General features: G+C 51.5%; 1 protein-coding gene across 1 annotated transcript; it reads right to left on the reverse strand.

The window, feature by feature from the left end:
- Positions 1-932: 932 nt before the first annotated feature.
- Positions 933-24,711, reverse strand: RHCG (Rh family C glycoprotein). Its single transcript, XM_084801483.1, has 11 exons — positions 24,480-24,711; positions 13,899-14,085; positions 10,977-11,127; positions 9,684-9,831; positions 8,645-8,811; positions 7,609-7,746; positions 7,282-7,418; positions 6,877-7,001; positions 6,574-6,647; positions 2,388-2,585; positions 933-1,386 (listed from the first exon to the last, which is right to left on the reverse strand). The coding sequence occupies exons 1-10, from the start codon at positions 24,664-24,666 to the stop codon at positions 2,412-2,414; spliced, it is 1,488 nt and encodes a 495-aa protein (XP_084657609.1). The 5' UTR covers positions 24,667-24,711; the 3' UTR covers positions 933-1,386; positions 2,388-2,411.
- Between the last annotated feature and the right edge of the window lie 2,080 nt (positions 24,712-26,791).

Here is a 26,791-nt window from a genome sequence, read left to right on the forward strand (position 1 = left end):
CTTTGCCGACGTTTAATTAACATGCTCCTCTTGGCAGCTGCTGACAAGTTCCAGAAACAGGTTGTAAAGGGTTTTTGTCTTTACCCAGCATGGAAAATAAGGGGTGTTACATCGCATAACATGAATAGGTGGCACTTCAGCTTCCTCCTCTCCCCCCCCCTCCCACTGCTCTGCAAAGGGGAACGGAGCCCTGAGTGTGCGTGCATGATCGTGTACGTGTGTAAGTGTGTGAATTGCCAGGGAGGCGGGGAGAGCGGAGTTGGGAGGCAGGAGAGACCATCCTCTTCTTCTCTTCACCCCTTCCTTCCCAGGAATCTTGGCTCCACAAAAGACCCGGGTTTCCTTGCTCTCTCTAGCCTGTACACTTTCCCTTCCCCTTTCTACTACCTAAAGGCAAAATCATTTTGATTCCTGTCCAGGAGTTTTGCTCATGCTATCGTCTTGTAACTCCCTGGGCAACTCCTGGTGGCCCTCCACAATCCTACCAGGTCATCGCCACTTAGTCACAGACCGCATCTGGGGGGGGGGGGCAGTCTACACGTCCATTCCGCACCTGGGAATTTAAGGACCTGAAACTTTCCCCATTGTACAGCAGGAGTGGGCTGGGCAGGCAAGGCGGGGTGGTGGTGGGGAATGGCTAGGGAAAGCCAACTGGGAGGGGACTCCCTCCATCCCTACTCCCCAGCCTGCTTGGGATGTACTCAGATCAAGCTAGTGGCTTCCCTCATTGGCGTGGACACTTAACATAAAGGAAGAGGGGGGCCTGGGGAAAGAATGCAGTCTAGGGCTGAGCTCCCAGGCCTCCCCAGGCTGGGTGAACTTTCTTGTAGAGCGAGTGGCCCTTTAGGCAAGAGTTAGGGTCAGACAGAAGGTCAGGTCTTCTGGGTGTGTATATGTATCACAGGGCCCTATCAGAGCATTCACACTCAGTCTACAAAGAACATCAACAGCATTTATTTACTACACAAAATAGAGTGGTCTGGGGTCCCTCGGAGCATGGGAGGTATGGTTGGTGGTGGTGGTGGGGGAGAACAGGCCTGGGGGCTGGAAGTATCCAAGATGTGGTACCCCCTGAGAGGGTCAAGCCCATCCCCTCTACCCCCCCAATCCCCCACCCCACCCCACCCCCACCCCAGCCACTCTCCTTGCTGCTTTTTGAAGGATATGAACATCTTGACCCCAGGCAGGGGCAGACCTTTTGGCAGCTGACCCTGGCTTCAAGCTCACTTTGTTGGAATCTCCTCAATTCTCAGGCAAGCCCCCTGGGATGAAGGGGGTGTGGCAGGTGCTGGGGCCAGGCCAGCAGGCCTTTCAGCTGCCCTGCTCCCAAGTTCCCAGCTAGGTCAGCCCAGCTCTTCCCAGAGCTAGGAAACAGTCTTGTAGAGCCTGTAGGGAGAGAGGGGGAGCAGCGGGTCAGTGGGCCTGTCACAGCCTCCTGGCACTTTTTCTTTTTCTAGATGAGGTGACTGCCACTAGCAAGGGCCACAGTCTGGCTTTGCTCATCTCTAAAATCCTCTCTCCTGCCTTTTACCCTGGACCCAGCTACTTCTAAGCTCTGGTCTCTAAGTCTGTCAACTGTTTGTAAGACCCCAGTTTTCTCACTTGTTAGCCACATGGCTTGAAGATCCTGTGCTTTAATGTCTCCGTCTTTTAAAAAGAAAGAGAGGGAGGCGGGATGCATCTCAGTTGGTAGAGTGCTTGTTCACCATGCACAAAGCCCTGAGTTTGAAGACCAGCACTGTATAAATTGGATTTAGTGGTACATTCATGTAACTCCAGCACTTGGGAGGTAAGACAGGATGATCAGTAGTTCAAGGTCATCCCTGGCCACTTAGTGAGTTCAAACCCAGTATGGAATATCTGAGATCCTGTCCTTAAAAAGGGGGGGGGGGAAGGTGAGGGTGACTGGTCATGGTGGCACACATCTGTAATCCCAGCACTTGGCTAGGAGGAGGGAGGACACTTAGTTGTTCCAGGCTAGCCTGGGATATGAACACGAGGGAAACAATTACCCTGCTTCATGGGAGCTTTCTCAAGGGTTGGATAGATATTGCATTACCCCATCGACACGTTCTGCCTTACATGGGGGGAGGAGGAGGAGGGAGGGCCTAGCCTGATCATAGACGAGAGAGGACCGAACCTTGATCTCTAGGCTGAAGAAGCTCTCCACGTCACAGAGGAGCAAGCAGCCACAAAGCCAAGTGTGTCCCTGGGTGTCCTTCTATATCCCCCTCCAGTCTAGCCTGCCTGTTCCGCCGCAGGGCAGGCGAGTTCACACCTTCATTTCTTCATGCTTGCTCTTTGTTTCCTTGCTAAGGCAACTGGGCTTTGAGACCTGGGCCTCTGTTGGGAGAAGTAGACCACCCTTCCCTACAGGTCAGGCTTACCTGCTTCTCACCTGCCCTGGGAGTTTAGTGTACAAAGGATGCTGAAGGTGCTGGAGTTGCTAAGGATGCTGGAGGTGTTGGAGGGACTGGAGGAATCATGGATGGTGAAGGTACCAAGGGTACTGAGGTTATCATAGAAGTAGGGTGTTTGCGGGCGAGGTCCTCAGGAATGTAGATCGTGTTCGATTCTTCAGGAATCTGTGGGGAGAGAAAGCTACTTCCAGGGTTCAGTCACAGGCAGAGCCCTGTAGGTTGGTTGGGATGAGCCAAAGCCTGTGAATGCTGTGTGGCGAGTGCCACCTTGTGGTCTTGTTGAAGATCACATGAGCATTCCCTCAACAGCTTGCCCTTTATAATTGGCAGGGCGGTGACTGGCACTGTCCAGGGTGCTAGGGACCAAAGCGTCCTGACCGCAAGAACAGCAGCTGGATAAACATGGGTCGACAGAAGAGCTCAGATTGCATTCTAGACTGGAACAAGCAGCTCGGAGGGGCTGGGGGAAGCTGTGCCCATTTTTGAAAGATGAGCAGCATAGCGTGTCAGAAACCTTAGCTACCTCCAAAAGTGGAAAAGGGGATGCAAAGACGGGAAATGGATCTGGGCAGTGAAGCAAGGGTGGGGGTGGGGGTGGGGGTGGGGGGCAGCCTCATTCCTTTCCTCTGGGAAGCCCTCTCACTGGCCAGGTGCACAGGGGTGTAGGGACAGCTTTCACTTCCAGCAATTTAGACTTTTGTTTTCTCTTGACCTAGTGCTGCTGGGAGGAAGTATGAACTTGGCCTGACTTTCCATGGTCAGAACAAATGAAGATGGGCTGGAAGGATGTCTCCATAGTGAAGCTCACTTGTTTTGCATTCACGAGGACTGGAGTTTGGATCCCAGAACCATGTAACGAGCCAGACATGTACCACGTGCCAGTAGCCCCAGTCCCAAGAGGAGTGGAGACAGGAGGATCACTGGGGCTTTTTGGCTTCCAGCCTAGCTGTGAGAATGTGAGCTTCAGGCTTAGGGAGAGACCCTGCCTCAAAGGAACAGGCAGAGAGTAACAGAGGAACCCAACGTGACTTTCTCTTTTAAAAAATTATTATTTTATTTTTATTTTATGTGCATTGTTGTTTTGCCTGCATGTATGTCTGTGTGAGGGTGTCAGACCTTGGAATTATAGACAGCTGTGAGCTTCTGGATACTGGGAATTGAACCTGGGTCTTTTGGAAGAGCAGCCATGGCTCTTAATTGCTGAGCCATCTCTCCAGCCCCACTAACACCATTTTCTTTAATACATAGGAACATATAACTGTGTGGGCACACATGAGTGTACACTCAGAGACATACACATAGAGAGATAGATGAAGATAGACACAGATGATGATGATAATGATGATGATAGATAGATAGATAGATGACAGATAGACAGGCAGATAGATAGGTAGATAGACAAGCAGACAGACAGACAGACAGATAGAAGCAACTCTTATGCATGGAGATGTGGGGTCCATTTGTATTGTGCCCATGTGTTTCTAATTGTGGTGTCTCAAATTATGTTTGCACAGACTCTAAAGTTAGGATGAACATGGTCATGCTCAAGAAAAGAAAAGTCTATTAAAAATTTAACAGTATGGGGCAATCCATTTGCCAGATAGGAAAAGAGAAAAAATGGGGTGAATAATCAAATCTCAACAGCATAAAAAAAAAAAACCCTGCACAGAGAAAAAAGCATGAGAGGAAACATACTAAAAGTATTAATGGTGCTTCAAAGAGGGTTGTTGTTTTTTTTTTTAACAGCGTGTGTGAGTGTGTGTAAGTGTGATTGTTTGTATGGGTGTGTGTGTGAGAATGTAAGTTTGTGTGAGTGTGTGTGTGTGTGTATGCATGCATGTGTAGTCAGATTGAACCCTGTGCTTTGTGACTTGTGCTCTACCACTGAACTACAGCCTCAGCACCTTGTAAATATATTTCTAGACATGTTTCTTTAATTCCAGAGTTTCTGAATTGACCTTCTAGCAATTTTATAATTTAAAATAAGCAAATCGCCGGCGTGGTGGCGCACGCCATTAATCCCAGCACTCGGGAGGCAGAGACGGGTGGATTGCTGTGAGTTCAAGGCCAGCCTGGTCTACAAAGTGAGCCAGGACAGCCAAGGCTAACACAGAGAAACCCTGTCTCGAAAAACCAGGAAAAACCCAACAACAACAATAAAATAAGCAAATCAGGGCCAGTGAGGCAGGTCAGTGGGTAGATAGAGCCTCTTGCCATCAGGCTAGTGACCTGAGTTCCATTTCCAGATCCCACATGGTAGAAGGAAGCTGACTCCCACAAAGTGTCTTTTGATATTCTGTCTCTCTGTCTCTCTCTGTCTGTCTCTGTCTCTCTCTGTCTCTCTCTCTCTCCTCCGCTCTCTCGCTGTCTCTGTCTCTGAGTCTCTGTGTCTCTCTGTCTTTCTCTGTCTGTCTGTCTGTCTCTCTCTCTCTCTCTCTCTTCTGAAAGGAGCAGGTAAACACCAGCAATAATGGATTGTGGGTTGTGGGGGAGAGAAACTCTGATGTCACAGGAGGCCTCAGTTGGGGGGCATGCCTTTAAAGAAAATGTGTTCTGGGCTGGCAGGATGCCTCAGTGGGTAAAATCATTTGCTATCAAGCCTGATGACCTGAGTTCAATTCCTGGCACCTACATGTTGGGAGCGAACTGACGCCTACAAGTTGTCCTCTGACTTCTACAGATGTGCTGTGGCATGTGTGTGCTCACACACACACACACACATGTGCATACATGAGACAGAAAAAGTGAACGAGTGAGATACAGACACACAGAGAGAGACAGAGAGAAACAGTGATAGATAGTTCTGCTGTGTTCTGATGTTTTATTTCCTGGAGCACCTCTCGGGTTGGGTTTTGCACCGACAGGCTAAAAGTGGTGGAGTGTGGTAGAATCCCACTTCTGAGCAGGAATCCCCTGGGAACCTGTCCTCCTGCAGCCCTTCTGAGTGAGGTCCCTCGGGCTGGCATCAGGTGGCAGTAAGATAAGGTGCTCGCTATGGGTTCTATGGTTGGACACCACACTGAGGCCAAGGTGAGGGTGAGAACCACCTGGAGGAGATTTACAAAGCACTCTCACGCCCAAGCCCTGCACCACCGGCCCAGCGCAACCCAAGCTGCAGGCCGGAAGCTCTGAGGAGCGCTAGTCCAGTGCTTCTCAGCCTTCCCAATGCTGTGACCCTTTAATACAGTTCCTCGTGTTGTAGTGACCCACCCCCACCCCAACCATAACATTATTTCGTTGCTACTTCACGGCTGTGATTTTGCTATTGTCACAGTTTAAATATCTGAGATGCAGGATGTTTGATATGACATCCCCGTGAGAGGATCCTTTAACCCCGCACCGCCCCACCCCCCACCCCCAGAAAGGACCGAGACCCACAGGCTGAGAACCACTGCTCTGGAGGCTTCCCAACTGACTCTCAGAGGCCAGGAAGAGTAACTAACTAATGAGCCATTAGGCTAACAGAGAGGTTCTCGGATGAGGTCTCCCTCAGAGTCACCCAGAAGGTTGTTAATACTTCTGGGTAGGTAATTTGCTGATTTGTTTTTGTTGTTGTTGTTGTTTTTTAAATATATATTTATTATGTGTACAGTGTCTACCTCCAGGCCAGAAGAGGGTACCAGATCTCAAAATTATAGATGGTTGTGAGCCACCATGTGGTTGCTGGGAATTGAACTCAGGACCTTTGGAAGAGCAGTCAGTGTTCTTAACCTCTGAGCCATCTCCCCAGCCCCCTGTTGTTTGTTTTAAGGATTAGGTCACCTATAGCATGCCAAGTTCACTGTATGTCTAAGGATGACCTTGAACCTCTGACCCTCTTGCCTCAGCCCCCTCCCTAGGTTAGGAGTACAAGGTGACACTGAGGCTGCTGGTGTTGGGGCTCAGACTTTGGAAGTTTAGTAGAATACGGCTGCAGTCTGACGCTCCAGATTCAGACCCCATGGCAGGCTGCTTTGGTGACTCTACTCCCAGAGTGTGTAGGGGAAAAAAAAAAACAAACGGTATACACATCCCACTCGGGGTCCAGAGGCAAAATAAAGGAGGATAGGGAAGAGAGTCTTCAATTCACAGGTGACATCATGCCCTACATAGGTGAAGGAAAGGTGAGGGGTTCAGCTACCCTTATGCAGACAGACCGGCCTCTAGAACTCACCTCCCAGTACACTGAGTCCTCAAAGCAGTTTTCGTCAGCAGCTTGTCCCCAGAATGGCAATTTCAAAATGAGTCCTAAAGAGATTGGAGGACACAGCAGTCAGAAACTATTTTTTTCCTCATCCCAACTTTTGCCCTCAGCTGGACCAGCTCCTTCCCGACTCCACAGCTGACAACGCAGATATCGGGGAGATTCCAGGGAGACCCAGGCCCACCCTTCACACATGCTCTTGGGTCCTCCCCCCCCTTACTGGGTCTCCCACCAGGATCCCCATCTTTTTCTGGGCTAGCCAGTCTCACTCACCCACAATGATGCCGCCCACCAGGGCCATGGCCAAGCTCAGGAGGAGGCCAAATATCTGGGACCGGCCTTGCATTTTCTTAGTCCAGTCGGTCTTATAACCCCCGAAACCAGAGGAATGGACTATCCTGGGGGTAGAGACAGGAAGCAAGCAAGGGCCCCATGGAGAGGCCATGGTTACTGCAACCTCACAGGTGTGCTCTTGAAAGCTTAGGCCTCTGCCTTCCTAACTAGCCGGTTCTTTTGTTGCGTTCTTAAGGGCAGGGCAGGTCTGAGGGTTGTTGGGGGAGAGACCCATGAATGGTCTAGAGTGGAAAATGAAGAGGACGGTGATGCCTTTGGTCCCACAGGAAGAAGGCAAAGAGAAGGAAGGCGGAAAACCCACTCTCAAGCCTCCTCCACACTTACCCTGGTGTTCCGTACACATCGGGGGAGGAGTAGGCTGCTGTCACCGCGCCCACGATGCTACCTATGATGCCGGGGATGCCGTGCAGGTTGTGAATGCCACATGTGTCCTGGATGCGGAGGCGGGATTCCAGGAATGGCTAGGGGGAGGGGGGAGGGGGGAAGGGGGGCACTGCTCAGGCGGTGGCTGTGGTGGGGGCATGGGGAGGCCATCAAAAACACAGGGACTCAGTGTTCCCTAATCCTTGCCCCCTCCCTCCGTCTCTCCCTATTATCAGGAACATAACCTCCCCCCAACCCCCACCCCGGCACCAGTTCTAGGGGCCTCACCGATAGGTATGCAAATCCCAGGGTGGAGAAGGTGCCACAGCAGAAGCCCACGATGAGGGCGCCATAAGGTGTGATCATCATCTCTGCGGCTGTGCCCACGCCCACCCCACCTGCAAGCGTGGCATTCTGGATGTGCACCTGGGCAGGGCAGGCAAAGTGTGCAAACTCTCAGTTCTGTTCCGGGAGTGTGGCCTGTGCTCACACGCTGTGCAAAGTTGGAAGCTGGAAACAGCTCAGATTCAGCAAGCCAGGAACATGCAGAAGGGCTTAGCCTTGGCCCCAGCTGAGTATGGCTGCTTCGTATGCTCTGCAAGCAAGCCACCCACAACCTCCAGCAGGCCTGGACACGTTCTGTGTCCATGAGTCAGTGTGCTGATGGACATACCCATGGGCTCTAACAATCCAAGTGCACATTTTCCCCCCTTCATGTCTATCTGAGGGCAACGGGCTTCTGAGTATACAATGTGTCTGCAAAAGATATTTGTGGGCCTCATGCATGGCCAGTTGCTACCAATGTTCCTAGTTGGCTGTGGCATGTGCTGTGCACCTGGTTCCTCTAAGTGTGTGGGCTGGGACAGCATTAAAAAGCCCAAGAATCCAGGCATGGTGGTGCACGCCTTTAATCCCAGCAGAGACAGGGGGAATCTCTGTGAGTTCGAGGCCAGCCTGGTCTACAAAGAGAGTCCAGGACACCCAGGACTATAAGAGAAATTCTAGTCTTGGAAAAAAACAAAAAACAAAAAAGCCCAAGAGACCAGTGATGACAGGAGGATGAAGGCCTGGCAGAGGGGACAGCCCCAACCCCTCTGTTAGGTAGGCCTGATGTGGCATGCAACTGGCACTGGCCAGTGGCATTTCAGGCTGTGGGGAGGACAAGAACGTTTGGCAGGGATGGCTCACTCTAAGCATCTAGGTTTGGGCATGCCAATCTAGAAGCAGACTGCCACAATGAGGCATAGGCTGGGCCTTGCCAGTCAGAATAATACCTCCCCGCAAAAGCCACAGCACCGCTGCCCCCTGCCACCCCCCTGCTCACCATGTCCAGCCTGCCCTTCTTGTGTATGGCACTGGACACCGCCACTGTGGATAGCACACTGGCCGCCAAGGAGAGGTAGGTATTGAGGACTGCTCGGTGTTGGGCATCTCCGTGGAAGGAAATGGCCGAATTGAAGCTGGGCCAGTATATCCACAGGAAGAGGGTGCCTGGGTCAGAACACACACACACCAGGGGCCAGGAGAGGAGGAGTTAGGTCAGGCTCACAGGCCCAAGCAGAGGCGCTGCCTTTCAACTCCAGAGAAGTCCAGCTGACATCTGACATCTGAGCATCACTCTCATTGGTGCTCCTTCTAGAAGCATCCCCCCCACCCCCTACCCCTTTGCCTAACTCACCTAGCTCCCACTTGGCCTGCCATACCAACTTCACGAAGCCTCCTCTGTCTCCCTGACCACTAGGACTGGCTACATGGCTCCTACTCTTGTAATGTCTATGGGATGACGGAAGGCAGGCCTGGGTCTGAGAAATGTCACCTGTTCTCAGAAGGGACATAAGGAGTAGGAATGCTCAGTTTGCCCGGGCCACAGCTGCCTTTGGGGGTATTCTAGGGAACACATAGGATGAGTGGCCAACTTCCTGAGGGGCAAACCAGGACTCTACAAGTATCTACAGGAGACTTCACTCTGCCCTTCCTCCCCAGGGACCAGCAGCCAGCCATGGTCGTGTGGCTCATGATCCTCACGCATCACAGCACACCTTCATGCATTCATAACTGTCCCGTCCATCTGCAGGGTGGTCCCTCACCCACCATGGCTGTTCTCATTCATGATGGGCGCTCCTCTCACCCCTCATGGTGGTGACCTGCACTCAGCATGGCAGTCTTTCAACTCTGTAGCGTCATTCTTACCCAGTCACAGCAGGTCTGACCAATCACAGCAGCTCTCATCTACTGGGGCAGCCCTCACAGATATAGCAGCTCTCCCTGGAGGCCCCCCCCCCACCTCATGGTGGCCCTCACCCACATGGAAGGTCTCACCCACCATGGCTGCCCTCACCAACGCGCCAGCTGTTAGTTCTCACCAATCATGGCAAAAAGGTCGGAATGGTACACTGAGCTCTGTCTCTGCTTGCTCTGCTCCAGGTTTTTTCGGTAGAGGATCCAGGTCACTGTGAGCCCAAAGTAGGCGCCAAATGTGTGGATGGTCATAGAGCCCCCTGCATCCTTCGCCTGGAGTGCAAGGGGCCTGTCAGGGCCTGGCCCCATTTCTCCCTCCTTCCTCACAGTTCTTCCCCCACCCGACACACATGCACGCGTGCTTAGCTGTCTCTGACTCATCAGAACACAGAGCTTCGTTCCCTGACCTGTATTTTCCCTCTGTGTGTGTGTGTGTATACATGTATGTGCATGTGTGTGTGCACGCATTTGGTTGGTTGGTTGGTCTGTTTTTGTTTGTTTTGTCAATTTGATACATACAAGCTATAGAGTCACCTGGGGAGAGGAACCTGAGAAAATACATCCATCCAACTGATCGGTATCTTGACATAGCAGGGCCCAGCTGATTGGGGATAGTTGGTGCCAAGCTTGGGCAGGTGGTTCTAAAAGCAGGCTGAGCAAGCCTTGGGAAGCAAGCCAGTAAGCAGCATCCCTCCATGGCCTCTGCTCCAGTCCCTACTGCCATGTTCCTGCTAGGACTGCCTTAGATAACGGACTGGGACGTGGAAGAATAAGCAAAATAAACCTTTTCCTCATCCCAGAAGTCGCTTTCTGTCATGGCGTTTCATCACAGCAATAGAAATCGTGTCTAAGACAATCTAAGACGGTTCCCACAGCAATCGACTGAGCAGAGGGAGGTAGGGGAATCCCTGTACCCAGGCTGCTGGCCAGTCACCCAGATGCCAGGACCCTTCCCATTTGCCCTCTGCTTGGCTTGGCTTGGTTAGCTCTCCTGATGGGGCTTTCCGATTTGAGTAGCCCCCCATTGGGGAAGCTTCTGAACCACACTAGGCTGGCCATGGCGCCCTCTGCTGGCTTGCCTAGCCCAGGAGATGAATCTCGAACACAGGACAGGCACATGAGTGCTTCTGATGGAGACAGGCCTGACATAGAGGACAAAGACAGAGTCAAGCTTAGAGAGGCCTGGAAGAAGGCCTGCTCTGCCTAGATGCTGGGCAGCTATGTCAGGTAGACCTTGGGAGGGCATCGTGATTCCTAACTTGTAGATGGAAAACAAAACAAAACAAAAACAAACAAACAAACAAAAAACCCAACCAAACCATGATTCAGGAAGCTGAGCGACTTGTCGGGTTTCACATGGCCCCAGACCTCTCTCCCTTGATCCCTCTTTGTCTTCCCCCTCCCCCACCTTTGCTCACCTCTATGAGGTTCAGGAGGATGAATTCATTCACTGAGAAGAGGGTCACTTGGAAGAAGGTCATGATGAGCAGCTGGACTGGGCTGATCTTGCCTAGAACTGCCCCAAAGGCCACACAGGTAGATGCTACACAGAAGTCAGCTTCGATGATGCTGTAGAGAAACAGACCGGGTGAGGAGCTGCAGCTATAGCCAGAAATGAACCCCCCCCCCCCGCACCCCTCCTCAACCCCCCTCCCCGCCAAGCCTTCGGTCCTCTATGCACTGTGGATGGTGGCTTAACTTTCCTGAGCCTCAGTTTCGCTATCTGTGATTAACGAGCTCATCATGGTTAAAGCCATGTGTGCATAGTACCCAGCACAGCGGCAGTGGAGAGCCATGTCTTCCCTTGACAGCCCCATGCCCAGTGGATGGACAGCTTATGCTCAGGGAACCAAGTGCTCTAGCCGTTGTTGTTGAACAAGCCCTGTATTTGGGGTAAAACCCTGCCTTCTGTCTCTGCTTGTCTTTCTCCCAGAACTTCCTCTTATTACCTCTGCTTGCCAAAAGGCCTCTTTCCCACGTCCTCCAATGTGGCCCCTGCTCCAAACCCTGAGTCCTCACTCCAGGCTCACTTGTCCCTCCCACCGTGAGTCCTTCCTGTCACTTTACCCACAAGCCAGGGTCAGTGTCCACAGAAGAGACAAAGGGGCCTTGCCATAGGAAGTAAAGATCTCGAGTGGTACTAGGCATGCCGGGGCAGGAAGGGCTGACAGAAAGGATAAGGCAAAAGGAGGAGCTCCCCTTGATTCTGAACCGCACAGGCAGTGGAGAGCCATGTCTTCCCTTGACAGCCCCATGTCCAGTGGATGGACAGCTTATGCTCAGGCCAGGAGCTGGAATCTAATTCCATAAAGCCGACTTGCCCAAACTCTATTTATCAAGTGCTTGCTGAATACCTAGTTCACCTCAAACTTGCTAACTCAGAGTTTGTAACTACTCTTTTGAAAAATAAAATATTTTTATTTATTTACTTAATTTTTTTTAGTTTGTTTTTCGAGATAGGGTTTCTCTGTGTTAGCCGTGGCTGTCCTGGACTCTCCCTGTAGACCAGGCTGGCCTCGAACCCACAGAGATCCGCCTGCCTCTGCCTCCCAAGTGCTGGGATTAAAGGCTTTTTCGTGTGTCACAGCCATTCTGCCATGGAGGCTAACGAGATATATATAGCACGTCTATTCATACTTTAGGCCGGTGGTATTGAGAAGTGCATTTTGTACTTCAGGGAGATATGCATGTCATAGGTTTTGTTGAGTTTGTCTAACGGAGTGCTTTTCCTGTTTCTTTTATGTGTCACTAAGTGGCTCGAGTGACTGGTCTTTTTTTTTTTTTTAACACATGTTCAAAGTTTCAAACATCTGGCTGACAACACTTGGCTGGTGCTCTCCTTGTGACAGTGAGTGGGGCAGTTTGAGTGAGAAATGTCCCCCATACACTCAGTCCTTGGAGCAACTGGTCCTCAGGTGGTGGCGATCGATGTCTGGGGAAGTTAGGAGGTGTGGCCTAACGGAGGAAAAGCATCAGTGATGGGGGAAGATGGAGGGACACATCTGAGGAGGGGGGGGGCAGGCTTTGAGTGCATTTGGGGGAGAAGTAACTGATACAGCAGAGATCTGCCCTTTGCAAGTGCTTTTCTATCAGTTTGCTCCTCCTAATTGCGGGCTTGACGAATAGGCCAAGGACTTCGCAGTGCCAACGACGGCTTGCTCAGGCAGAGGCAGGTGGATCGCTGTGAGTTTGAGGCCAGCCTGGTTTACAAAGCAAGTCCAGGACAGCCAAGGCTACACAAAGAAACTCTGTTTTTGTTTGTTTGGTTAGTTTGTTCTCCTCTCCCCCCCCCCTCAAGACAGGGTTTCTCTGTATGGACTCACTTTGTAGCTCAGGCTAGCCTAGAATCGGCTCTGCCCTGCCTGTTGGAATTAAAGGTGTGTGCCACCGCTGCCTGGCTGGCTTGCTTGTTGTTTTTTTTTTTTGACAATTTGGTTTGGCGGAATTTATCTTCCAATCTGCTACTACTGCTGGTGTGGTGAGTTGGGGCGGCTCAGGGAAGGCAGCTTCCCAAAAGAGGAGAGTGAGGTGTCTGGTGGGGAAGGGCTGGTGACACTCATCAAGCTGAGAAGTTGTTTTTAGAAGGCTGGAGGTGGGACAAGAGGTTGGTACCCCACCCTGGGATGCAAGTTCAGAAGGATACACTGGGAGCCTGCACGCGCGCGCGCGCGCACACACACACACACACACACACACACACACACACACACACACACACGGGCCTTCACTGCTCCTCCTGCCTAAGGGAGAGGTGGAGTGCAAGACCTCCATTGAGTTGAGTTCCCCATTTCTGTGCCTTCTTAGCAAGGAGCCGTCTGATGCTGGCTTAGGAAGCTGGCCCTGCCTCCTGGGTCCCTGGGGTTGTATTGCCTCAGAGAGAGACCCTCCCACAGTACCTGAATAACACTACTACCTCCCTCCTGGAGAGTTGCTGATGAGAAAACTGTGGGTGGAGCATCTGCCACCAGACTAAAGTGTCCTGAAGGACAAACCACCTAAGCCCACCCAGTCGCCCTCTCCTGTCCCAATCCACTCCCTTTCTCCTCTCTCTCCATCCTCAACCTATCCTATCACCTGCCCCTTACAGCACTCTCACTACTATGCCTCTAGGTCCGGCCTTCTGAGCCATATCCAAGTTTTCTTTCCTACGCACCGCCCCATCCAGACCCCGCCCCCGCCCCTGAGCCCTACCCCCCCCCCAGGACCCACCCCCATCAGGTTGGCCCCGCCTCCAGCCCACCTGCGCCCCATCCCCTCCAGGGCCCGCCCCACCACCGCCGGACTAGCCCTGGGCCCCGCCCAATCCATCCCGCCCGCCCCTCGGCTACTCCCGGGCTCACTTCTCCACGCCCAGGACAATGATGCCATCTTCAAACTTTTGGAACCAGCCCTGCATGAGCAGAGCCCATTGGATGCCAAAAGCTGCCAGCAGGAAGTTGAAGCCTACAGCGCTGAACCCGTAGCGCTGCAGGAAGGTCATGAGGAAGCCGAAGCCCACGAAGACCATGGCGTGCACGTCCTGGAAGCCTGCCGGGAGAGCTCAGTTGAAGGTCTCTGCCGCCTAGAGAAGGTCCACCACGGCTCTGACAGGCCAGCGCCACCTAGGATGGCTCCTATATTTCCAGACACTGTGACAGAACCTGGAGCCCTGCCTGCCCCCATCCAAGCTCCTTTATTCCTTGCAACCAGACTGCAGCTGGCTGCCAGAACCACCACCTCCATCTCAAGGTTCTCTGGAGACAGCCGGGGTATTGGGGTGTGTCTCCAGGCTAGACCACTGGGTTGTAGGGCCAAAAGATGCCTGAGAGCACCCTTGGGAGATGACAATTTTCTTGTTCCGCCCTCCATTCAGATAGCACTGCTGGTCCACACGGATGGGCAACTGAGCATTTGGCTCGCTTATACTCCCGCACCCCCACCCCTACCTCGCTCCCTCCCTCCGAGCGGGTTGTGGAATCCAGGGCCTTCATTCATATTATGCTTTACCACTGAGGTTCTTCCTCGGGCCCTGGGCACTTGAATTTGAGGCCAACTTATACTCGGGGGCCCAGAGTCTAGAACACAGATCACCTGAGGCAATATAGTCTCGCCCTCTCCACAGTAACCTTTTCTTCCGGGCAGAAGAATCAATGCTGATCTGAATAAGCACGGCCTTGACAGGCCAAGCATAGTTGCACAGAGCAGAGCTACTCATGTCTGCATCCCCCGCCCCCCGTGCCCCCCCCCAAATGCAGTTCCTCCAGTCACGCAGCAGAGAGAATGGAACACCAATGTTTCATCATCTGGATTGGATGGCTGCTCCCAAACACGCTTGGGGCTCAACACCTTTTTTTTCCCCCTTTATTTCTTTTTTAAGATTTATTTATTTATTATTATGTATACAGTATTGTGCCTGCATGTACACCTGCACGCCAGAAGAGGGCACCATATCTCATTATAGATGGTTATGAGCCACCATGTGGATGCTGGGAATTGAACTCAGGACCTTTGGAAGAGCAGGCAGTGCTCTTAACGTCTGAGCCATCTCTCCAGCCCCCACCCCCCACCCCACCCCCGCTTTTGTTTTTTTGTTTTTGTTTTGTTTTTTGTTTTTTGTTTTTTCAAGACAGGGTTTCTCTGTGTAGCCTTGGTTGTCCTAAACTCACTTTGTAGGCCAGGCTGGCCTCAAACTCACAGCGATCCACCTGCCTCTGCCTCCCGACTGCTGGGATTAAAGGCGTGCGCCACCACACCCGGCCTTCAACACCTTTTGTAATGCCACCTCACAGATGTTGCAGAGGTTAACTACAGATGTGTGTATGTAAAGTTCTTGGCATAGTGTATGCCCATAAAAGGTGATCCAACTGGGTATATATGTATTTATTTATTTATTTATTATTACTCAAGCATTGGTTCTATTTCCAAGTTTGGCCAGACTAACTCGCAGTGACCCCTGCAAGCTACCTCCACACTCGGAATCTCAGGTTTCTAATAAAACTAAGAGAAATGGGCCAGAGGGGTTCGGGGTGGACTAGAACGGCCTAAACTGGTCTCCCAGCACTAATATTGCTTGCTTTTAGAGACCAAGAAAACAAGGTAAGGAGCTGGGCATGGCAGTGCACGCCGTTGGGAGGCAGAAGCAGGCAAAGCTCCGTGAGTTCGAGGCCAGCTTGGTCTACAGAGTGAGTTCCAGGCCCGCCAGAGCAACATAATGAGATCCTGTCTTAAAAACAAAAACAAAACAAAACCCACACATGCCGTAGAGGAATGTTAATTCAGAACATGGCTGTTCTGGCAACAGATCACATCCAAAGATCTTCTAGGTCTGTGTGATCCAGCTGGAATAAATACCTTTAATCCAGGAGACAGAGGCAAACAGACCTGAGCTCAAGGCCAGCCTAGCATAGAGTATCAGGAAAAGAAAAGTTTAGGTCCAGGCATCGTGGTACATGCCTTTAATCCAAATCAAAGAGAAAGCCAATTGTAGAAGGAAGCACCCTTAGTTGAAACTGATGTTCAATTGAGTGGCAGAAAAGGTGATGATGAATCAGAGAAGCCTGGACAGCATAGGATAAGCCCAACTTCACGAGGAGAGAGAGAGACAGTTTTTCAGAGAGAAGAGGGAGGTTTTACCAGGACAGTGAGAGAGAAAGGAGAGAGAGAGAGAAACTCAGGTGAAGATGTAACAAGCCAGAAAATGAGAAGAAGCCATAAGATTAGAGCAGCTTGCTGAGTTAGTTTGAGGCCAAGCAGAGCAATTCCAGCCCGGGAGAGAAGCCAGGTTAAATAAGTCAGCTGGGAGAAGAGTTTGAGCCAGAACAGTTGAGTTGAACCAGCCAGCCCGGAGCTCAGAAAGAAGAACAAGTAAAGGTGAACTCATTAAGCAGTAAGTCTCGGAGGCTAAAACATTCTAGGCCAGGGTTAGATTGTATGGAGGTTAGACGCTTCCAGGACTAGGCCTAGGCTAACAGAAGTAAGCCTCCCAATTAATAATTGAGCCAGGAGAATAGAAGTTACTTTTACAACACACACACTCTCTCACACACACACACACACACACACACACACACACACACACACACACACCACAAATTAAAAAACCCGGACGTGTGAAAACCTAATAGAAATATAAGACACAAAGGAACTGTGAATGGCATGGGATACCAAGCGCCAGACAGAAGGGCTCCCATTGGCCTCATCTGGGCAATTTAAGCACCAAAAATAATGGTTTCTCATAATAAGTTACAGCCATTTAGATACAGGAATTCTCGAGTCCATGCTGACAATAAATTTACCAAAAAAAAACTGGACAGGGTAGCAAAGAGGGCTCTTGCCTGCAGTCGAATGCTGAGGACTCTGCTTAAAATCAGTGTTAGAAAAACCATCGCTTTCACACCAACGAGTCAATCGAGTGATGCTAAACGCAGAGGGAAATTCCAAGAAGAGCAGGGCTTTTGCACCGCCTTAAAGATTCTGCCAATAAATGACTCATTGGTCTCCAGGGAAGAACAAACCATTGTAATTGCACAGAGGAAAAATTAGGTTACATAAAGTGTGAGGGAATCAAAATTAACATGCCGAATGGCGGCAGAAGGACAGTGTGTGCCTCCAGATGGGACATCCCCCCAGAGGGTGCTCTCCCCGACACTGCAGGGCCAAATTTAATAATGAAAGAACAACTGCACACAAAATAAGGAGTCTGTTGCTAAAAGGGGTTGAGGCTGAGGAAGGGCACCATGGCGCTTGTCTGTCAGCCCAGCACTTGAGAGTCCAGGGCAGGAGGATTGCAAATCCGAGGCCAGCTTGTACTGCATAGTAAGACCTTGACTCAAAATCAAAACAAAACAAAGCGAAGCAAAGCGGCAGTGTCCTCTTGAAAATTATCCAAGAAAAGCCTTGCTTGGTTTTTTGTTTGTTTGTTTGATGTTCCAGATTAAAAGAGATGGCAGTTACACCCAATACCTACGTCTGCACTGGATTTGGCAGAGAAAGTATGGGGGCAGCTAAAAAGATTATTGGGTCAGCTGAAAGAATTAGGTACTGATGGTGAACTAAGGTACCTCACCCACAGGCTGGTGTGGTGGCGCACGCCTGTAATCCCAGCACTGGGGAGGCAGAGGCAGGCGGATCACTGTGAGTTCCAGGCCAGCCTGATCTACAAAAGTGAGTCCAGGACATCCAGGACTGTTACACAGAGAAACTCTGTCTCAAAAAAACAAAACAAAACAAACAAACAAAAAAAACCCTTAAAAAAAAAAAAGGTACCTCACCCACGTGGACATATGAAATCTATTATGCCGGAGTGTGCCAGGGAGCAAGGCTGTGAGGGATGTGACTGACCCTCTAAGTGTGTGCGTGTGCATGCGTGTGTGTGTGTGTGTGTGTGTGTGCGTGTGTGTGTGTGTGTGTGTGTGTGTGTGTGTGTGTGTAGCTAGAGACAGAAAGAACAATTCCTGAACCCGAGTTAAAGTGTACACAGCATACTGTGTCTATGTTCCATTTCAGTGGCTTTTGTAAATTTAAAATTATTTCCAAAGGCTGAGAACGAGAAAGACAAGGCAGCTCCCGGGGCCTGCCAGGCCGCCTGTCTTCTTTACGCTGTCTCCGGTTCTGGCTTCCACTCCCCCTCCCGTGTGCCAGCTGCACTAACCTCCCATCAATTCTCGTCTCACTGCAGGCGCTTTGCAATGGGGCTGCGTCCCTGACTGAAAGGCCGCTGCAGAACTGGCCTGCAAACATCGGGTCTCCCTCATCTCTCAGCCCAGCGCGACACACCCCCATGGAGAGCACCTTTAAAAAAAATTTTTTTTTTTTTTTTATGACATGGTTTCAGTAGCTCTGGCTGTCCTGAAACTCATGTAGACCAGGCTGGCGTCAAACTCACAGGATTCACCTGCCTCTGCCTCCTGAGTGCTGGGATGAAAGGCTTATGGCACTAGGCCCAACTGTGACCACCTACTTGAAGGCAGGCTGTCCCCTCGTTTCCTTCCCTGTCCCATTACATGAGGTTGTATGTTGGTTTGTCTAACCTACTAGACTCCACAGCTCTAGGAAGGCAGGCTGTGCCTGTGTCGGCCACCAGGATATTCTGAGTGCCTAGGAGAGAGCCCTCCATGATATTTTCAAGAATACAACGTAGCAGGGCAGTGGTGGCGCACACCTTTAACGCCAGCACTCAGGAGGCAGGTGGATCTCCGAGTTCGAGGCCAGCCTGGTCTACAGAGTGAGTTCCAGGACAGCCAGGGTTACAAAGAGAAACTCCACTCTTCTCCCCTCCCTCAAAGAAACCTTTGCTGGGTGGTGATGGCGCACGCCTTTAATCTCAACACCCGGGAGGCAGAGGCAGGCAGATCTCTTGAGATTGAGGCTAGCCTGCCTGGTCTACAGAGTTCCAGGACAGCCAGGAACTACACAGGTTCCTCCCCCTCATCTGCTCCCCTCAAAAAAGAGTACAGCATACTGGCTTCTCTTCCAGGGGACCAGGGGTCAACTCCCAGAACCCAAAGGATGGGTCACAATCAGTCACCTGTGACTCCAGTTCCTAAGGCCCTAACACCCTCTGGCCTCTACAGGCAAGTGGTCCATAGACATACATGAGTGAAAACACCCCCTAATTCCCACCCCCACAAATGATATTGCATTTAATTTTTAAATAGTATGTAATCAGCTGGGCATGGTGGTGCACGTCTTTAATCTCAACACTCAGGAAGCAGAGGCAGGCGGATCGCTGTGAGTTCCAGTCCAGTCCAGCATGGTCTACAAAGTGAATCCAGGACAGTCAAGGCCACACAGAGAAACCCTGTCTTGAAAAACAAAAACAAAAACAAAAACAAAAACAAAAAAGTATGTCCTCGTTGCTTTTGTAGTCAGTCAGCTGGACACAGTCCAGGAGCCATCAGGTGACGTTACAGCACAGTGGCCTGAAGGCCTTCTTCTTCTAACACCCACACACAGGGCTGGTGGGCCCTGGAGGCCCTGCAGTCTTTCAGGGGAGCGGTGAACAAAGTCTTTGTTGCACTGATCTTGACCTTCGCCTCTGCTATCTGTCCAAATCTGCCTCCCACCCCACCCTGCTCCGGGGCTTCCCTGAGGCCCAGACCAGGGCCTCCGGCCTCTCTCTCAGCTAGCAGGCCCTGACCAAGAGTGAGAGGCCTCTCTGCTCATGCAAGCACAGATGGATATAGGAAAGCTGACATTTTCCACCCCATGTACCTCTCAGGATGGTGCTCTGAGTCTCAAGGTTTCCAGTCTATTCTGCTCGGCTGAGATCACAAGAGCCAAAACATCCGGGCTGGGGTTTCTAAGTGAGTGTGTATTTCATGTTATCATGTCCCATGTGGTTGTGGTGAAAAAGGAGAGAATATACGTGAAGCAACGCAAAAGATCTTGTGGTTATCCTGGGAAGAGCCAATGAGGGACAGACTAGAAGAACTCCATGGAGAGAGAGAGAGAGAGAGAGAGAGAGAGAGAGAGAGAGAGAGAGAGAGAGGGAGAGGCTGTGTTCAGATGACAGTCTCCTAAGCAGGGAGGAGAGCTCGGTGACACCAAGACTGTTTTTTGCTTTTTGTTTTTCTTCGAAACAGGGTATCTCTGTATTAGCCTTGGCTGTCCTGGACTTGCTTTGTAGTCCAGGCTGGCCTGGAACTCACAGTGATTCGCCTGCCTCTGCCTCCCGAAACATGAAGACTGCGCCACTGACAAACTCAGAGCAGTGGGAGTGAAGGGGCCACCGGGGAACGTTCTGGGTGCCATCTTGGCTGTGGTGAGCCTCAGACAACCAGCCACGGAGGCGGGGCCTGAAGCCCGAGAAAACCACGTGCCACCCAGTAGCATGCGGGCCCACTGAATGTAGGAACTGGGGAGAAACAGATCAAGTACTCGTGTGCCTTGGGGCTAGAGGACAAAAGGGGAACACTGAGGGAGCCCCCGGGAGAAAACTGTCCTGTCATGAAGCGGGGCCTATCAAGAAGGGGGCCCACCCAGATTGTGGTGGCACGGAGAAGCCATGCTGACAAGGAAGAGCAGAAGGGCACCAGGGCACACCTACACATTGTCGCTGCCTTTAGCCTCCCTCTGTCTCAAGTGCAGGCACAAGAAATCCTGGCCTTTCCTGTCTTTCTTCCCTCATCTATGCCCTCTCACCTCAGCCCCTTGGGTGTCCTGGCCCTCTCTGGCCCGAGATGTAGCTTCCCCTCCTTGGACACATCTCCTTCCTCTTTCCCTGCCAAGTTGGTCCTGAGTTAGCACCGAAACCACCTGTCCATCAAATCCTGTCGCCTAAGGTTCGGCGCTAACTGAAGAGGTTTAGCAGCAATCATGTGGAAGTTTGGTCTGTGTGGCATGTCCTCTCTGCAGTACAAACAGCCCAAGAAGTTCTGTGGGGAGCCCCATCAAAGTCCAGGCACAGGGCGCCGCCCATATTCGAGCAGGTGGTTCCCCCGCCCAGCCCCCCTCCCGTCAAGAGTGACCAGGTGCAGGAGACCTTGCTGCTGGTAAGTGGAAGTTGGTACTCTGCCCTTCACAGTTTAGGGCAACTCAATCCCACGCTCCAATGAGGCAGATCAACATACTAGCGGCCAACTATGCTAACTTCCACTAGAGGGCGCCACTACCTAGCTGTTCTCACTTCCACTCCCAGTCACCTCGACGACTTCTTTCTGACTCCTCGGATGAGCCCGTTCCCCCTCCCTGACACCCACAAGTATTCAACCAAAGTTTCCCACTTGGGGGTGGGGGGACTTATTGGCTGAAGCTCCTATCCTGACCTCTACTCTACCAGTACACTAAGGGTGGTGCTCCATAGGCACTGGACCTCTCCTGCCATTTCCTGGAGGCACATTCCCATCTAGCTCTGCGTCAGTCTTCCGGGGGGGGGGTGTGCTGTGGCCAAGGATCCCGATTTTGGGCCCTCTTGAGTCTTGATGCTGTCCCGTTCTGGAATCCAGAGATGCCCAGCAGGCTCCACTAATACCTTCACCTTGCATAGGTCCTGATCACTGCCAGCCAAGAACTAGAAGGACCACATGGGTCTGCCCTGTCCCACACCCTTGGGAATTAGTTACCTGCAGAAACCAGGGCTTGGAGACCCACCTGGCCAGGAAGCCTCACGTTCCTTACTTAGCTCCTAACCACAGTTCACCATGATCTAGAGCCCCACCATGATCTGTGGGGCTGAGTCAGATCCCAGGGTGGCAACCTGGGCTTCTGGTTTCTTATTGGGTGATCTGTGTGAGACATATCTGTTGTCTCATCTGTGAAATGGGGATGGCGGGGGGGGGGGAGGAGAGCCTGGGGGGGGGAGGCAGGAGCCATGTCTTCCCCTGAGGGTTGACAGTGATGACTGAGAAGAGATCCTATGCTTGGTTGGAGGTGCTTCTCCCACTGTAGTACTTCCTGTCCTTGCCAAGGAACACTGAGCCCAAGGTTATTTCGCACTTCCTGCTTCCGTGCGCACTCCCCCATCTCTCTTGGAGTTGGCAGCAAGGGCAACTGGGGGAAAGCATCCTTGGTGGTTGGGGTTCCCTTCTCAATCAGCGTGCTCCCCCCCTTTCCTTTCAGGCCATCCTGAGCCTCTCACCCCATTTCCCAGCTTCCTTCTCAGAGGACCCTTGGCCAACCTGGCCCCTCCTCAGCAACCAAAACTTGCCACTGTCAGAGATCAACTGCCCGCTCTGAGCACCAGGCTCAGCACCGCTGGTCTTGGGTGTTATGAGATGCAGGGCTCTGTTCCCAATAAATCTAGGAGTCCTGGAGGACCAGAGACCCACGATGTACAACTTGTTAGTCCAGAGTGACCACAAACCCTAGTTCCCTGGGACAGTCTGGATTTATGTCTTGGTCCCAACCCACTGCTGCCAGCATCCCTGGGTCAGCCTGTAGATAAATGCTTATGGAGTGGTGCAAAAGAAGACAGGAGGCCGAGTGTGGAGGGACAGAGTAGGAGTTTGGGGCACTGAGGACTGCATCCTTTCTAAGGGGCATGCGGCCATATAGCGTTCCTCTGTGGGGTCCCGATGCCTATCTGCCAGGACAAGATAAAAGAGCTACAGATATCCTTGGAAATGAAGCCTTTGCCTCACACTTTCCCACCAGGGCTGGCTCTGGTGCCCAGATGGGACCGAGACAGAGCTGCAGATGAAACGGAACAAGTCAAGGGTGAATCCTAAGCTTGCCTGCTTTCCCATTTGCCTGCCAATCCCCCACCCAGAAGAGGAAAGTTTGGCAGCCTGAAGAGTGAATTCACACTGTGCGTTCTGAAGCTACAGCCTTGATGGGGCCCCTTTATTTCCAGACATGGAAAATGTCCCGCTGCCACGTACACAAGCTGCAGGGGGTGGGGGGGGGTTGCTGGGGACGACGAAGGTTAATATGGGTAGCTGTTGGGAGAGAAAAGCTTCAGTGTCCCTTCAAAATCCAATGGCCTGTGACCACATGAGCACCGACTGTTAGAAGAGTTGTCACTGGCTGCTAGTGGACAGAGTGGAACCAGAAAGCACAGGGGCATTGGCAGAGTCCTGGGCTTGAAGTTGAAGGTTAGATTGCCTGGAGTGACCTTGGGCTGCTTTTGTTTTGTTTTTTGTTTTTTGAGACAGGGTTTCTCTGTGTATATCCCTGGCTGTCCTGGACTCACTCTATAGACCCCGCTGGCCTCGAACTCACAGTGATCCATCTGCCTCTGCCTCCCAAGTGCTGGGATTAAAGGCGTGCGCCACCGCGCCCAGCCCTGGGCTGCTTTTAAGCTCTCAGAGGTGCCTAAAGCCTTAAGGTGCCATGTTCAGTGGTCTTGTAACCGATTGCTGTTATTTTTTTCCGATTGCTGTTATTAGGTGAGGATTAAACTCCTAGGACTGTGCCTCACACACACCCCCTCCCCTGTGCAGTGGGTCTCACCATCGTCACCCCCTAGTCAGTAGACAAGGAAGTTAGGGTTCCTTATGGCTGACATCTGCCTACACCGCCTACCTCAAAGCAGCAGAGCCATGTTAGAAAACAGGTCTGTCACTCCAGGGCCATATTCTTCTTTGTAGTTCCCCCCCCACCCCCCCACCCCCAGAGTTTCTCTGTGTAACAGCCTTGGCTGTCCTGGACCCGCTTTGTAGAGACCAGGCTGGCCTGAAACTCACAGAGATCTGCCTGCCTCTGCCTCCCTGAGTGCTGGGACTACAAGCATGGGCCACTGAGAGCAGCATGTAGTCTTCTTCTTCTTTAAATGTGTGTGAGTACTTTGCCTGCATGCATGTCTGTGCACCTGTGTGCCTTGTGCCCAGCAAGCGCCGAAGAGATCATCTGATTCCCTGGACCTAGAGTTACACAGATGGCTGTAAGCCAGCATGTAAGTGCTAGGAATCAACCGCTGGTCCTCTGGAAAAGTAGCCAATACTATTAACTGTTGATCCATCTCTCCAGCCCTCACAGGCATTTTCTTAATCATAGCTCCCAGGGCAGGGGAGGGTGTCCAGTAGCTTTTTCTCCAAACCCTGGGACCTCCTAGACCAATACCAGCTCTGGTCCCACACACCTGCCTCCATATCAGAAGTGGAAGGCAAGCATATAATCCTTATGATCTCTGTCTGACATAGGACCTATCTCTATTTGAAGTGTATGGGAGTCAGGTCACCTACTGGTTGGGTGACGGAGGTGAATTCTGGCTTTTGAGGACACCAAGTAGGACAGGGACATAGGAGGCGTCTGATGGCGGGGAGAGATGAAAGTTAAATAAAAAGAAACAACCCAAACCAACCAAAGAACGGTAACAAAGATACCAGACTTTCAAAGTGTGAGCTCATCTGATCATTTCTCCAGGGACTGGCTGAGGCCCCTCCCTCTCCATACTGTTTCAGAGACAGAGGCAGACCTCATGAGGAGTGCAGCCAGGCAGCCCCCGCTAGCTGGGGACCACCTTGGAGGCTCTTCAAGGTGAGCCCGCGGGCCATAGGACTTACTCGGGTACCGATAGTAAAACTCGTTCTCCAGGTCGCTGGAGATGTTCTTGCGCTTCTTCTCCAACCACCAGCTGGCATCCGCCTGGACGTCGTAGCGCACGAACACGCCGAAGAGAACCACCATGATCACCTGCAGGATCAGGCAGGTGATGGGCAGCCGCCAGCGGAGGTTGGTGTTCCAAGCCATGCTCCCGCACTGCCCGCAGCTCCACACGCAGGACTCCCGAGGGCAGGGCGACGCTTATAGGACCCGGGCACTGGGCGGGGCGGACGCGGAACAGCTGACCCTGGTGCCGCCCTCGCGCCCAGGGCGCTACCCAACCGGCAAGAGTCCCGCGGGACCGCCCCCCGAGTCCCGAGCCCCGAGCCCGTGGAAGGGCAGCTCCCGGGTGGTGGGAGCAGGGCAGAAAGAAGAGGGTAAAACGCCCCAACTTCTGCGCATCCCGTCGATGCCTCCTGGCCTTTCCCACCTTGTTCCAGTGAATGGAGCGAGAGGATGATGGTCATCGCTCATCCAGATCAGAACGAAGAATTCCCAGACTGGAATCAACACCCCCATCGTCACCACGTGTATCCTTTTTTGAGCCGCTCTCCCTCTGCAACCTAGGCTGGTTTCGGACACTTCGGACACTTCCTGCTTCAGCTTCCCAAATGATGAGATTACGGGCTTTAACCACATCCTTTGACATCCTTTTCTTCTTTCAGTCCACGAAATTTAAAAGAGACGCATGAATGAAAAGCAGAGAAAATAGGAGAAACTGTCGCTGACCAGAGAAGTTTAGGGGCAGGGACAGCAAAGCATAAGGAAGAAAATGGAAGCAATCAGTTCTCTGTCATCCAGGAACTGCACTGGGGGTTTGGTGTATATGTATTTAGCCTTTCAAGCTTGTTAGAGAGGGCACAGGAAAGGCCGTTTAACTCTGTAATATTATTCACATAAAGCTTGTGTTACTCAATGGTTTATAAATAAACATCTCCCCGACTTTTTACATCTTTATTTTATTTCCCCCGCCCCCACCGCCGCACGTGACAAAGTTTCTCTGTGTAGCCCTGGCTATCCTGGAGCACACTCTTGGTTCTTGCTTTATCTTTTTGAGGCAGAGTCTGTGTTGTAGGCAGGCCGACCTGGAACTCAATATGTTGAGCTTGAATTTACAGTGGTCCTCTGGTCTTTGCCTCCTAAGTGCTGGGATTACAGGCATCCTGCTACCAAACCTGGGTTGTTGTGTTTTTGTTTTTCTGTTGTTACCTTTTGTTTGTTTGTTTCTGTTTTGTTTTGTTTCACTATTTTTGAGATGGAATCTCTCTATGTAGCCCTGGCTGTCTTGAAACTGTTATGTAGACCAGGCTGGCCTTAAACTCAGAGTTCTGCCTGCCTCTGCCTCCTGAGTGCTGGGATTAGAGCCTAGCTTTAGTTATGTTTGTTGTTTGTTTTGTTTTTTTTCTGTTTTGTTTGAGACAGTAACTCAGTAACCAGGGGTGGCCTCCTGCCTCAGACTTTCAAGTACAGAGATTACAGGTCTGAGCTACCACACTCACTTTACAACATCCTTTTAATTTATTTTTTTAATTAATAATTTGTATGACTGAAGAGATAGCTCAGTGGTTAAGAACACATACTGCTTTTACAGAGGACCCAAATTCTGTTCCCAGAGCACACATCTGATACTTCACAGCTGCCTGTAACTCCTGCTTCTGGAGGACCAAATGTCCCTGGCCTCTGCAGGTGCCTGCACTCATCTGCACACATGCTTCCTCATACACATAATTAAAAGTAATAAAATAAATAAATAAATATTGAAAATCAATAACTGTATTAAACTCTACTTATTGCTAAGCCTGTCCTGTGGCATAGTCATGTGAAGGCCAGGGAACATTTTGTGGGAGTTGGTTCTCTCTCTCTCCCCACCATGTGCGTCTGAGGGATCTAACTCCAGTCTTCGGGCTTGATGGCAGGCATCTTTACCAGCTGAGCCATCTTGCCAGGCCCAGGATCCTTTTGAAAAGCAAGATAATACCATGCTTGCTCTCCCCAGTTCCTGCTGTTGGACAGTGTGGCTGGAGTCCGGGGCATGAACACACACACACACACACACACACACACACACACACACACACACACACACACACGTCCTTGTGCCTGTCCATGATTTCCTAAAGGCAAGATGATTGTCACACCTCACTAGATTTCCCTGAGGACGTCCTGAGCCCACAAAGCACACGTGCCAGGGGCGAGTCCTTCCCACGTCCTGCCATGAGCACCGGATTTACAACCCTATTTGCCTACAGGTAGTACATGAGGCCAAGCACTG

Source organism: Acomys minous, assembly GCF_964271855.1.
Source record: "Acomys minous genome assembly, chromosome: 2".
In the NCBI taxonomy this organism is placed as follows: Eukaryota; Metazoa; Chordata; class Mammalia; order Rodentia; family Muridae; genus Acomys; species Acomys minous.

Bases quoted from the DNA above. Each gene is read 5' to 3' on its own strand.
- RHCG (XM_084801483.1), bottom strand. From the start codon at position 24,666: ATGGCTTGGAACACCAACCTCCGCTGGCGGCTGCCCATCACCTGCCTG. The intron at 14,086-24,479 runs GTAAGTCCTATG...CTCTCCCGGCAG, and splicing joins GTTTTACTATCGGTACCCGA to GCTTCCAGGACGTGCACGCC. The intron at 9,832-10,976 runs GTGAGCAAAGGT...CTTGCACTCCAG, and splicing joins TCCTCCTGAACCTCATAGAG to GCGAAGGATGCAGGGGGCTC.